A 14726-nucleotide genomic window follows, 5' to 3' on the forward strand; every position below is an offset into this window, starting at 1 on the left:
TAGAAATGCAAATGTCCAATTTGCATGTTGTGTCTTCGTAGCTGATCTAATGAGGAGGAGGCCAACTATGAGGAAGCCTATTCAAAGGTACACTCATGTGCTGTGAGGTGGGACACCTGTGTGAGCGAACCATGGTTTGTGTGAAGCCTTGAGGGGATTTCTTTTTTTCAGATTTACATTAATGGATTAGATTTTGTGCTAAAGGTTAAAGGCCATTTAACCTTCCCACCTTTTGCACTAATGTGAACATCTTGGTCAAGGTCACGGTCAGCTCAGGTCCATTCAGTGTGTGAACAAATAAACAGTAGGAGGGGCTTAAGAAGTATCTTCAGAATTGTCCCCAAAACCCAAATGTCGATGTCATCACATGTGGTTTGGCATCTATGTAAGTCTGACTGCAGCTTCTGACTGGTGGAGGCAATGATGACAACATGGTTGTTTTAGTTTTTAGTTTTTTTATATACAAAGAAGTAACATGAGGGTGAATTTAAAGTTGCTTACATGGAGTGATTTCTGCTGAGTACATGGTGATTCTATAATATTAATTCACAGAGTTGAACATTGCGTTGTTAAAAGCAGTTTAAAGCACTGAACTGCAACTTTTTAATGGAGTGAATGTCGCTGAAGCAGAAGCTGTGGCCTTTCTCCATAAAGAACTGACTCCTGTGACCCGCTGCAAGCAGTAACACCAGATATAGTGAGTGTGACTGATGTGTGTGTGTGTGTGTGTGTGTGTGTGTGTGTGTGTGTGTGTGTGTATGTGTCTGTGTGTGTGTGTGTGTGTGTGCGGCCGAGCATTAAGTTAGTAATTATCCACGCTTACTGCCCCCACATTAACACATACTGTGCAGTGGGTGTTGCAAAATCAACCAGGACTCCAGTCCACCAGGATTTTAACTTAAACGTGTGCTGCTGAGGCGAAGGGTTAAAGATAATGAAGATCTTTATCTTTCAGCAAAAGCCAATTCTACAGAAAAACTACAGAAAAGATGTGTGACGATAACGTACTAAACCGAGTCTGTGCATATTCTACTGCTGGAATGGAAGGCGCAATATGTCCACTTATATTTTCATGCGTGTGACAGGAGCACAAGACAAACTGATGATACAAAACTCAGCCCCAGTGACACAAGGCAAACACACAAATCAAGGGGGAAATTCCTCTATTGCATGTACTGTAACAATACACTGATGATAAAACTGAAATGACAAACGTGCCCCCATGCTCCAGTGAACCTCTAAGGGGCCTGAATGCTGCGGGGGGGAGCTTTTAACACAGACACCGGGAGAGGAAGAAAGGAGTCCCGTTGTGAAAGAGTTGAATTACCGTATCAGCGAGGAGCAAACACAAAACTGCTGGAGAGCAGCGGGGGATCCGTCATCCAGAGAGGAGCCGTGTTGAAACGTGGATATTACTGAGCACCCAGACAGCGCACGCTGGTAATGAGCGGCGGGGGGGAGATCACGCGTCATCTAGCTTCCAGCTCACAGCGCAGGCTTCAGCGTGAAGCAGAACTCACATATGAAAAAGACGGTCACTTCTGTAAAATAAAACTATGCCCGGGACGTATAAATGACAACAACCGATTTAAACAAGAACAGACCCAGAATCGTATGGAGGAGGCTTTTAGTAGCCGATGTTCCCTCGGGCCATGCAGTAGCCTAGTTTGTTCTGGTTGCCGATGAAGGACATGACGCCCACGTAGGCCTCCACCAGCAGCGCCTGGTTCAGGACCAGCACGCCGTTGGCCTTCCCGGGAACCGGCTTCATCACGTGGACCTTCTGCGCCGCGTCCTTCAGCTGCTCACGGAACTTCTGGATCTGCAGGCGGGAGGATGTCATTAAGTGATAGCCAGTCAGAGGTGGAAGAGAGGCTCAGGAGGCCATTTGGCCCCACTCTGTGCCACACAAAGGTGGAAACGGGCCCTTTGACTGACTGTGCAGGAGATTCCTAAGCTCTTATCTGACGCCGCTCGGCTCGTTCGCTGATGTCGGCACTTTTGCACCTCAGGCTTAAAAAACATTTTAACATTTTGATGGGACTGATGACATTCTGTGTACAAATCCACCCTTCACTGTTTAGAACAACATCAGGAACAGAAAGTATCAGAAGTCTCAAACGTTACACAACTGCCACTGACTCGTCTGGTACACGTTGCTCCATCTGTGCGTCTAACTCATCCCAGCATCCTGGTTATGTTGTAATGCTCAAATCATAGGTGCATTTGTTAATGAAACACGCTTACAATGTTTGTACCAGAACAATTAAGATTATATTAACACAAATATAAACGGTACGTGGCCCGATGCCTCAGTTGTGGGTCTTTCTGCTTGTCAGATGTGAGCGATTACGCATCACATATCTGATGGAGCATTCCAGTGAATCAGGGCCATGACTCATCCGGCCACACCATGAATCCCACGTCAGTGTCGATTTTGAAGCCCATTAATAGTGCGTACGCTGAGCAAAGCGCATACCTCCACCTGGATTAGAGAAAGTAAGTCATCAAATGCACCATCAACACACATTCACACGAACTCAGATATCACATGAAGACTAATAGAACGTTGCCATGCAGCTCATTCACAGTTTCAGTTTATATACATACATACAGTCATATACAGTAGTTCTGGAACTGTCAAACTTGTTCTGGCTTTCCCTGGAAACGGTCCCAACGGAAATCTGCAGCCGCGGCGGTCTGAAGAAACAGGAAGCGCTCCTCAACTTACGTCGCAGAGCGCCACAAAGGTGTCGTTGGTGTTCCTCACTGGGTGGTGGGTGAAGGTCATGGAGGGCAGGTCCGTGGCGAAGGGGTTCCACCTGGAGGAGAAGGAGGGCTCCCTCAGCCGGTCCCAGAACACTCTCACCCCCTCCCCTTCTCTCCTAAACACACAGGAGGAAATGACAGAGCGTGTCCTGCTGCCAGTGATGCATCCCAGACTATCAGCAGATCAATGACACAACTCCACAAACAAAGACCCGTTGTGTTTTCCACTGAAGTCCGTGAACAGAGTGTCGACTATAACGTCATCGGCGTCAAAATGGACATAAAAAACAAGACTAGCGTTTGTTAGTGTTAATAACTTTCTTAATACTGCACATGTGGTGTGTTCAGGGACCATACTGGCTGTAGGTCATCTGCGTTTCAGAAACAGGCGCGTGTCCCACAAAGGTGGAATATTACAGCCCAACCTTCCCGTCTATCACGGTTTATCACTGTGCCTGTTTTTCCTCCTGTTTCCTGACGGCCGTCTACTCAACACACACATTGACTACTGTCTGTGTGCATGAACCAAAATGTGCAGCCTCCAGCAACAGAGCGGTGACTTTGTTTTAAGATCTATTCACGCTCGTTTCCTAAATTCCTACTTGACCCGTTGCCTCGAAGCTCACAAAGACAAAATCTGCACTAATCTGTCCTAATCTGGCAAATATTGAATGTGTGAGTAATCCCAGGTTTGCCGGGTTTAGAGATAATGTACAGTGCTCATCGTATTCTTGTTCCTCTTGAGTCATTTTAAATTCAACAGCAGGTCTTAATCGCCCTGATGTCCTGATTTCCTCAGTGTAATGAACCCACAGAGGCCCGGAGCCAACAGACCTCTAAACATCTACTGATTTGGCTGTTTAGGGCAATGCTTCCTGTAAATGCACCTGAACGCACCAGGGCCTGTATCCAATCTGTTGTTTCCTCCACTGTGATGAGTTGATGAAAACATGGACAGATGGATGCCTCAAGTCAGCTGCAAACCTTTTTTCACAGGCGGGGGGGTTCATGGCTTTTCTACCCATGTACTGTCCACCATGCAGCTCTTATGAACATACGGTAGGAAACACATTCATGCATGCTCATAACAGCTGCAGAGTGATGAAGACTGCTGCCTGATGCCAGCCCTTCCTCTTTGAGGCCGGCTGATCGTGTCCCGTTGAACAAAGCAGGTAAACAACTACCAGTTAAACCATCTGTCACAGCAGGTAACCTGAAAAACCAGCAGCGACAGGTTCCACTCCTCGGTCCAACGTAATCGCAGTGCAACAACAAACAACAAACGCTGCAACAGCGGTTTGACTCTCCTGTAAACAGAGCAGCCAGGGAGGAGAGATAAACGTGCAGCTTCAAAACAACAGCACTTGTTTGAGCAACTGCAAAACTAAGGGATAATAACAAGAATACATAATTCATGACTTTTTAGTTCTTTTGTTTGGAAACACTTAATGACCAGATGAAGATGAATTATGAACAAACGAATTAGGATTTTATTTCCTCTGGGAGATGAATCTTTCACACATTTATGTGTATTGTATGTATATTGTGCAGCAGCTCTGATCTGCAGTTGATACGCAGCTTTTAGGCTCCTTCTAAACGTGATGTGTGGATGCATCAACTCTTGGGTTTATTTACTCACTTCTGTGTGTTGACAGCCTTCAATAGACGACTTGCGAAATAATTTAGCGCCTGAAAAAGTGCAAACACCGCTTGTAACGAGGGGCTCGTTACAGCGACCGAGCAGCTGTTCTCGGCCCTTGTTATTCGGCCAACAGCTGGAACCACTGGAGGTCGGGGTGCAACGACGTTCCTGCGACGCCGCTGCTAGCCGGAGGAGAGGGAACGGAACGGGCCGAGACGCAGGGATGCAGGCGATTTCCCAACAATGTTCCGATTTCCTTAATGAGCTGCCACGCTGTGCTCATTTTACCACAGACCTTGTGCAACAGCATTTCCTGCCAACCAGAATTAAACACCCGAGGCTAAACAATAGTGGCGTAGCTCCTCGATATGTCATGGTCTCTGGGAGGGGCTGCATCATAATGCAATCATCCATCCCTGTTTAGACAAGCACTCGAATTGACGACGCTGCTGCTGCTGCTGCTGCTGCTGCTTCTGCTGCTGCTGCTGCCGCGGAGTATTTTGTGTGATGTTGTGCAAGTGAGAGAAAAAAGGACGGAAAGGGGAAAAAAAAAACTGTACAAAAGCAAAGCCGGGGCTAAAAGACTGATTATATTTCAGCAAAAAGAATGAGGATGGCGGGGTTACGTCTGCACACACGGCCCTTTGTGCGAGCACGCAGCGCAGCATAAAGGCAGGGAGAGGGACCGGCCCCGACAGGCTCAGCAGGGCTGGGCTTCACAGCCAGAGGCCTTGGACGCCCGCGCTGTGTTTATGTGGCAGCGCTGTGTTGGACTTTCACTGAGCCTGGCTCCAGCGCAGCCATGAAGAGCAGGAGGCCGTTCGCGCTCCTGCGCGACGGTGGAACGACACAAAGGCAGTGCCTCGCCCGCTCAGTCAACTCGGCTCTTTATGCAGCGCCAACAGGCCCAGAGGCCGCCGCAGATTCCTCCCCTGGCTTTTCACGTGCGTGCACTCATAAGTCAACACGCAGGACAAATACGGAGCCCAGCATCGATTGTGGTGGCAAGTGTCCCACATTGTCTGGGAGCAAACAAACAAATCTGCAGGGATTGCTCAACAGAGCCTGTCTGACAGCGGGCCACCCAATCACGCGTCCGTGCAGCACGGCTCCATTCAGAACCCGAAAGGGTCGGTGGGAACCACTCACAAAACGGTTCCATCACAACCTCGTCAACAAAACAAAAAATACACTCAGAACTGCACCTAACGTCTGGGGAGGCAGCGTCTCATACCCACAACAACAACCGTGTTGCTGTGGACGCCGGGAGGGAAAAGCTGCGATCTCGTAGCTGCAGGCTGCTGGCAAAGGCGTTTCCACCTGCAGAAAGGCCCCGTTCTGCAGGCTGCTCCCTCAGTGCACTATTCACAGCAGGGAGCCCAGATGTTACGAAGGCCCCGCGTTTCCCACCAGCGGCCCACGTGCAGGCGTTGCTCTTGATCTAGGTTTGGTTTTCGAGCACAGAGGTATTTTTTTTATTCTGCCTGGTGCTAGAACGCGTCCTACAGGTAGAACTACAACATCTGGCACAAAGATGTTCTGGTTCTTACACGTGCTTCAGTTAGCGGAGATTTGTGTGCAGAGAATTCTGCCTTTTGTGCCATTTATCTTACAGATCATGTGTTTACGAAAGAGCAGCTGAAGCCAGATTTGCTGTGAATCATTCAAGGAAGTTCCTCGTCTGTTGGGAAACACTGTGCGGTGCCAAATCCTGGTGTCAGGATGCCAAGGAGATGTGTTCAGAGCGACCAGTCACCACCATGGAAATGAAGTCACTGTTCACATTATTCTATTACAAACCAAACTTATAGAACGCATGCTATTGAATAATGCACTTGGTAAACTGAGCTGATTCTTTAGGATCTGGGCTGCTTCACACCTGCTACGTCAATGTGTTCCATGGCCACCTGCAAAATCTGCAAAGCGACTGTCATACGACCGAGGTTTATTCTGAGCACAGCTGATATTTGAAATTGGAATTTCTGCAGTACAGTTCTTGTCGTTCTAAGTGGCAGAATTGCAGTTAAATACAGTTTTTTAAATAACAAATCACAACTTATAACACACTTATGTGAATCTTTAAACTTATTGTATTTTTTACAGCGGGTGCCCACGCTTGGCTTGCAGGCTCCCTGTACAGTGAGCAAGTCGACGTCTTTATTGTAGGTAAACAGCTTTTCGTCAAATCCAGTTTGCTGCGGCTGTGGCTGCGTGTTGATCCTACGCAGCGACTGCACTGCCCTCTACTGGCTGAATCAACGCATTGCTTTGTGCAAGTGTGGATCAGACAGACTGCAGGATGAGAACAGTTCGACCTAAACCTGGTCTGACTCAACGTTACGCGTCACACCCGGTGAGTGTATGAAACTGAAAATCCCAACTCAACATAACTGATGAGAAAGAAAGTCCAATGGGTTTTACGGAGCTGAAACAGGGGCTACACAAAGCAGGATCTTTGTCTGATACATTAAGAGGAGAGTGCTGGGATTACTTCCCACCTTCATGAATACATATAGTGTATTTCTTAAAACACTTACTGAAGCAACCTCTAGTGGGGCATCTTTAAACCTCCACACCCAACTCTGTCAGACAGGAGGCAGCCTAATTAGTTTGTCTAGACGGTTTGGAAAGAAAACAGGTCCTTCCCCACAGATGCAGAATGAAAACACAATCATCAGATCTATAAATACTGACATTCCCTTTACAACTTCTATTGGCATCGATGCAGATTTAGGAGGCTGAGACGCCAAGAAGACATGCATAGAGGGAGGGAGATATTCTTAGTTGTGATGGTCTGGAAACAGTCATGAAAGTTTAGTTCTAATAAAAACCTTTATCCTCTCAAACACTAAACTGATTTTTCTTGGACTTCTTTGCCGAGGCGACGTCTCCGTCGCAGCCTGGGCTTTGACTCACGCCGGCGACAGAGACTCCTCCATGACACGACGGGTGAAGGAATGTGATGCAGCGAGCGACCGAGGGCGCACACTGACATCAAGTGGTCGCTGCTCCTCACGCTGCTCAACGCAACAACAGGATCCGCTTCATTATCAGCCTCAACTCCACTGAGAAGTCTGGCTCCTTCAAGCCTGCTTTGCTTCTCCTCAGCCTTTTGTGATGCGGAAACAAAGTTCTCGTACAGTCACTGATCGCTGGTGAAACAGAATGACCCAGACAGAGGAGGAAGGAGACGAAGACAGAGAGGGGAGCGAAGCTGTTCGCGGCGCCAGTCGGACTCCCGGGCGGCTCTCACCAGCGTTTTATGTATAATTCAACGTAATGTGCAGAGATAAAGCCTCCAATAAAGGCTACGCTCTCTAAGCTCTTCACCGCACATTACATTTTATTCATCAAATTAGTTTTAGTTGGTTTGGTCTCCCTTGAGCCGTCTTTAAAAGGCTCCGATGAAAGAGCAACGCTCATTTTGCCACTAATCAGTAAAGTGACAGCTCCCAGTGACGGCTCTCACTTCCTCACCCCCAAAAAACCTCTCCTTCGCCTGCTCATCGTGTCCCCGGCCGATCTGGGCTGCACCCTGCATCTCTGCCCCTCACCGAGAGGCCCTCTGATCCACGCAGTCGTCTCCGGGTCACGGTTTTCACAGAGAACACAATTCGGTCTTGTATTCTTTGAATATGATGATGGAGGCTGCATGTTGCATTCATGTCTTCAAATTGTCTTTAAATTGTTAGCGTGTGAAGGTTATTACACTTTTAACACGCTAGCAAAAAAATGTGCCCAGGCATTTGTGTGAGTGAGTGAGTGAGTGAGTGAGTGAGTGAGTGAGTGAGTGAGTGAGTGAGTGAGTGAGTGAGTGAGTGTGTGTGTGTTGCTGAGTTTAATTGGCCGAGCTTAAAAGAAACGGCAAAGGGGATTTTATTTCACAGGGAATTTTGCTTTTGTGAAGAAAATCAGAATGCAGAGCAGATAATTAGGGCTAATATTTGTAATTCTCCAGACAGGAGGGTTTTTTTTTTAGGTAGCAACTGTAACTAGAAGGAGCTACGAAGTACATGTACTGTGAAATCAGACAGACAACAGATCCTTGGCAGTGTCAGAAGTTTCCTGGCGCTCACACAGGACTTACTGCAGCAGGGAGTGCTTCGGGAAGGCGAACGTGCCGTGGGCAATGCGGTCCACGTAGTTCAGCGGGATCCTGTGGACCTGCTCGCAGTTGAACATGACGAAGTCGTACTTGAAGACCAGCAGAGTGAGGTCCGTGATGAGAACCAGTCGCTCCTTTTCATTGTTCCAGTGATCCACCCTGAAGACAGACAGGCTGTTAGGTCCTACGGTGACTGATCGTCCTCCTCAGAACAGAATTCATGGACTCTCAGTACCTTTATCTCTAATACATACATTTTTACATTTTTAATTTTACTTAAATTGTACATAATTTTGATTCTGCTCTTGTTTTGAACTGCTGCTGCAACATGGAAATTTCTCCATTGTGGAACAAATAAAGGTCTATCTTATCTTATTAGAACACAATACAGACTGATCATTATAATTATAGAATGATATTTCACACATACTGTACTTCACCAGAGCTTCTCCAGCTGAGCCTTGAGGTTTGACCTTTGACCTCCTCTACTGGACACTACCTGAACTTGAACTCATTTCTAAATAAATAAAAAAGATGCTGCCTTCATGTTCACCCTCTTCAAGTCTGCGAGGACACAGGGTGTAAACATCCGGTTGCCCTCAGAGGCCGCCTGCTTCACCTGGCACAACAGCGGCGTCCACCTCGCTTACGTCAGTGAGGCAGAGCTACAACTGTGAGAGCCGCTTCAAGCAGTAGGAATCCAAACCCCACTCTGTCAAACGACCCCTCGGTTTGGGAAGCTCCCATTTTAGTGAAGCACGGCGTGACGTTACTGTTCTCCAGGAGGACGAAAACACATATAGCAAAGCTGTTCAATTATGTACCGTATTGTAAAAGCGCCACGATTTCCCACAATGCCGCAGGCAAAAGGTAATACAATATGTATGCAAACATTTTCAAGTCACAGAAAAACCGAGCTGCAGCAAATTTGAAATAACACTAAGCTCTACCTTCTCCTACGCCCTCAAATGTTATTAAAAGAATCTCTCTCTCTCTCCCTCCCTCCCTCCTTCCCCCTTTCTCTCCCCCCCCCCCCCCCCCCCTCTCTCTCTCTCCCTCCCTCTCCCTCTCCCCCTCTCTCTCTCTCCCCCCCAGTGCAAACACCACTAATTTACGGTGGCACGGTTCCTCTTGGAGTGCCGCTGTTTCTCACGGCCCGCTGGGCCGGGCGCACGTGCACTACAAGTGAAACGCTCCTGATTGCTGCTGGCAGCCGGGGGCCGCGGAGGACAGTTCACTGAACAGGCAGGGCATCATGGGAGAGGTGTGGGTGAGGAGCGTGGACTGTGCTAATGAAATGAGTTAACCTCGCGTGGACACAGGCGCCACGCGCGGCGCAGAGGTGTTGCGGCGGTGGATCAGGCGGCGGGTGGGCTGCTGGCACTCGAGCCTGACACAACAGCACGGTGGCGGTGGGGAAGGAGCCGGAGTGAGACACACCTCTATGGGTCTATGGGAAATATGCTATAGCACACACACTCTTGAAAATGCAAATCAAAAACCAAATCCTGAGCGTGCAGAGAGACGGGGCTGGACTTTCTAACGCGTTCGTCCTTCGGGGAAACAGGATTATCATATAATGCACTCTTTATGTTGCAGGGAATTCTACAGCTGTGACAGCTACAGGCCAAATGTAGGACAAACAGTAATGTGTGTTGGACAGAGCTCCACAAATGGGATGTATTATTCATCCGCACACGGCCAGACTTTTAAATGTTTCCTGAAAGCCTGTGCAGGGCTGATACGAGCTGACATCTGCGAGTGCACTCGGCAGCGCCGCGCTGCCGTCAGCTACGGCGCCGCCAGGCTGCTCCTACTGAACGCTAATACCTAATAAATACGGCCCCTTAGGGCCAACGTCCAGCAAAGGTCCAGCGCTGGTTCACATTTACAGTTACAATCCTCACTTTTCTAAGCAGTAATCCTAATCCTTCCTTCTCAATAAAAATATTAATCACAAATCTTTGATTTTTTTGAAGGAGTTTCCCCATCGCGGGATAAATAATAATCTGATCTTATTTTTTAATGCTAAATACCAATTCAATGAACGGTTTAACTAATAGCCCTGCGATGGACTGGCGACCTGTCCAGGGTGTACCCTGCCTCTCGCCCGTAGCCAGCTGGGATAGGCTCCAGCACCCCCGTGACCCCGCACTAGGGAGTAAGAAAATGGATGGATGGGTTTAACTAATACTGTATGTCACTGCATTTTGGAAATAGAGTTTGAATTGAATTTTGTTAAAGTCGCCACTGTACTTTAAACCCATCCTTAAAACATTATCACACACTTTTCAGTGCGTGATCTCCTCAGACTGATGCAGATAAAGTACAGTATCTCTGCTGGGCATATTGGACCAGTGTGTGATATGAACTCACTCTGCCATCAGCCACACGCTCTGAACGCTGCCGTCCACTTCTGGGTCCACCAGCGCTTCCACGTCTTTGATGGCCTGGGTTAACGTGCCAGGCTGAGGAGAGAGAAAGGCACGGGCGTCATTTACTACCAGCTCCAAGGTGCAGCCGGGACTTAGCAAGATGGATAATAACACCACACGATGACAACAGAACACGAGGCCTGAAATCGCCTGCGAACCAAGAAAGCTGAGCTTGCAGGTTCCGTGTTTAAACCTGCATGTGTAAAATGCTCCACATGTTCAGGTTGTCAGCTCACAAACTGTCACTTTCACAATGCACTATTCTACGCTCACACTTTGCGCATTGTTTCAAGCAGATTGAGGCTTCCCACTAAGGTCTTATTGTAATGTGAGCCACATAACATGAGTGACTCACTCCCCAATCCGATACAGCAGGTCTACTGACACTACCTGTCCAAAGATGATAAGCTCCAGGTTATTGTTGACATAAATTCACAGCTGTTGAATCACTATGAACTATGGATAATACAGTACAAGACTGCAATAAATGGAGAAAGGTGGAACCCATGTATACAAAAGGCCTGCAGCTAGTGAAATGAATGATTTGATTCTATTTAGTAAATGAGAATGAAGCTGACGGACAGGTCCTGGATGTGTGGACAGTCTAAATGAGAGTCCAGCACGAGCTTTTCAGGTGCAACTGGATGTGCAGAGATGATAAACACATGCCATTTGCATTTTCAAATGGATTCATGTAAATGTTTGGGTTAAAGAAAACAAGCTTCAGTACTTTAATACCAGGACTATACAGTTCTGTAGGCAGTCTGCTTCAGGAGCACGAGAAAAAGTGATGCATGATGGTAAACGTGTTGGAGTTATGAACATGATGATGGTTTTTACACAACAGGCTTTGTATAGAGTGGAGCTGTTGTGCTTGGGAATGTGACCGATGTGTTTCTTGACACCCAGGCGTGTCCGCCGAGGTTCATTGTTCAAACAATAACTAGCTCTACACGACAGCTGCAGTCTTAAGTTTAACTGCATAAAATCAACAACGCGTTGGAAGAGAAACACCTCACCTGTTCCTGCAGTGACAGAGACCAATGGTCACTTCCACAGGTTGTAATGTCTATAAAAACTAATAAATCTGTGGTGACTGAGCAATGTGGACGGTACCAGACCAGGTCAGCTCACCTGACTCACTGACTCGTTTCAATAAAGCAAGCGCAGACACAATACCAGAGTATTTGTGTAGAATATGACTTTTACCATGTATTATTTTCAATAATATCACGAGCAGTCAACATAGGAGCTGTGTTCTGGCAATTTGTGGGATGTTCATGTTGCTGGGCTGAATAAAGACTCACTAATACTGTATATCATTAATGTAATAAGAAACTTATTAGAGCTGTTCCCACTGTAAGTTCTGTGACCTAAAGCTTGGAGTAATACAGATACAAATATGATGCCAACAGTAGCTGATAACTATATACAGGTGTAATAAAGCACTTCTTTGTGCTGAACATGTAGTTTAGGTGATGTTATATTCAGCTGTGGACCCACTCAGACACCACTAGTGTAGTACAGATGCTTCTAGTAAACATGTACCATCGTTAGTTAGTTGTCAGCCATTATTACTGATCAGTACATAGTGAAAGGTCTGCAAGTCTTTACCCTCAACACGAAGAACCTCCTGAGTTTGAACTGGTCGTGCGTCGACTCCAAGGAGAGGAGCCCCCACCGGGAGCGCGCCCCTCGCTCGTCCCCGGCGTCTTTCCGCGTGTCCGCTCCGGCCTCTGTACGCGCCTCCGCCGGGGCCGGCTGGCTGCGCTCCGGTCCTCCGGCCGCTGCTGCCTCCTTGACGTCTGCCATGACGCGGCCTCACACCGGCCTCAACAACAGTGTGCGACACAAGCGTTGAAACGGGCGGCTTCGGCCCCGCGTCGGTCTCTCCCACGTCCGGCGCCTCTTCCACGATATCGAAAGTGAAGTGGTTTCACTTCGTCCACGTGTGACGCGTAAAATGTTGCTGTAAGTCTGTTGTGAGTGAAAGTAATCAGTAGGTTTTCGTACCGCGAGGGACAGAGGCGGCGAAACGGACAGCGAAGGACGAGTTAACGATGCTCCAGCAACAGGTGCGCAACTTCCTTGTTCCGCGTGGGACGCGTTTGCTGAGAGGGCGTCAAAGCGCACATCCTGTCGCTGATAAGCGAGAGGCCGACGCGGCAACAGCGCTGTGATAAAGTACCAGTCATATTTATTAATGCTGTAGATATGGACGTCTTTAGCTGTAGCTGAACACGTGACGCACTCTGTACAGCTTTGGGGACATTTCCAGGATTTCCAGTCAGTCCAGTACGTGTTTTATTCAGGATTCACCTCGTGACTTTGTTGCGCGTTCACAAAGCAGAGGCATAAACTATTATTCAATTTATGCTGCTTTTACGTGCTAATACGCAACATGTATTCTGTCCAGACGCAATAAATTGTGTTATTTTTGCCTGGGTTTGTTCCAGGTTTGATGGACATTCAACAAATTGAATTAGGACAAATAGAACGACTGTTGGATTAAGACTGAAATATTTATTCCACGTATCATCTGTGGGTCTTTTCGTCTTTAAATGTTGATGTTGTGCCTCCACATGAAAACGTCCACCACCAAATAAACTAAGGGCAGCTTGTGTGACCACGCGCTGTGGTTCTCATGAGTGTTTTGACATAGTTTTGATTTGACTACAACAAACAAAGGAGCTCAATGCACAGGGTTTTTTTTCTAGGTGTCTCATTTCTGTCTGACGTGAATATTTACTGCATGTTTAGGAAAACGTGGATCTCATTTAGGTTGAGAACAGCTGAAAACCACAGACGTCACGATTTGTTTACAATAAACTTGGCTTGTGCTCAAAGGGTTAATGTGGACAAGCTGGAGTTTAACCCAGTCAAGGACTGCAGTAGTGCATATTTCAACTGCAGCTCTGGTGGTGCAGGATCACGGCTGATGAATTACAGCTCGGTACAGTATGTATTTAAAGATGTACTGAATAAGTAGCTCCCTCCTCTGCCTGGACTCACCTCACTGATTGATTCAGCGTCTTTTGATTCTCCTCTCAAGCCTTGATGCCTTTAAAATACCTGTGACTGGCACTTCTGATTGTACTGGTTAAAAACTCAATGGAGCCATTGTGGGATGAACAAGATCACTGAAAGCAAATAAGACTTTTTATTTTCCCTCCCACAAATCCTTGAATAGCATCACCATTTAGGGATCAGTCCCCACGCGCTAAAGCTTCCTGACATCACTCACTGTAAGGCCGCTCGTTCCCAATCGCAGCTCCGTCAGGGAGCTCTCCCAGCCGCCTTGTCACAAGTTTTAAAGCCAATCCACTTGTAATCTGCAGCTATCAAAGAAATGCAGACAGCTTTCTAAAGGCATTCTCTCCGCATGGTTGCTTAGCTACTCCCACGGACGGAGATTTTCAAGCTCTTTAGTGTTGTGTGAATGGCCGGTAGCTTTCCAGTCCGCGTCTCATTTGCTTTTTTTCAAGTCTTGCACTTATAATTACTTCTAATCAATCCAGATTGTCTTTGAGTCAGTGATGGCTTGATAATGAATGTGCAAAAATGTTTTCTCCTCAAATAGAAGCATCGAAAGACGCTTGGATTTCGTCAAAAATCTCCATGAAATCCTCAAATCATCATTCGATTGTGTGCTAAATGCAAACTAAAGAGGCGGAGAACGGCTTCACAGACCTGGTGGTGGTTTGATGAAAACGTCTCGCGGAGGCACAGCATCAGATTACTGCTGTTACACGCAATGAGCGAGGGAACCAGTGAA

The 14726-nt window shown here is 47.3% G+C and overlaps 1 protein-coding gene across 1 annotated transcript; it reads right to left on the reverse strand.

The window, feature by feature from the left end:
- Nucleotides 1-435: 435 nt before the first annotated feature.
- tprg1 (tumor protein p63 regulated 1) lies at nt 436-13039 on the reverse strand. The gene is made up of 5 exons (XM_029145704.3): nt 12566-13039; nt 10893-10984; nt 8499-8675; nt 2732-2885; nt 436-1822 (listed from the first exon to the last, which is right to left on the reverse strand). Exons 1-5 carry the CDS (start codon nt 12761-12763, stop codon nt 1628-1630), a joined length of 816 nt encoding a protein of 271 aa, XP_029001537.1. The 5' UTR covers nt 12764-13039; the 3' UTR covers nt 436-1627.
- Nucleotides 13040-14726: the final 1687 nt, after the last annotated feature.

The sequence above is a fragment of the Betta splendens genome, chromosome 4 (genome assembly GCF_900634795.4).
Source record: "Betta splendens chromosome 4, fBetSpl5.4, whole genome shotgun sequence".
Taxonomy (NCBI): Eukaryota; Metazoa; Chordata; class Actinopteri; order Anabantiformes; family Osphronemidae; genus Betta; species Betta splendens.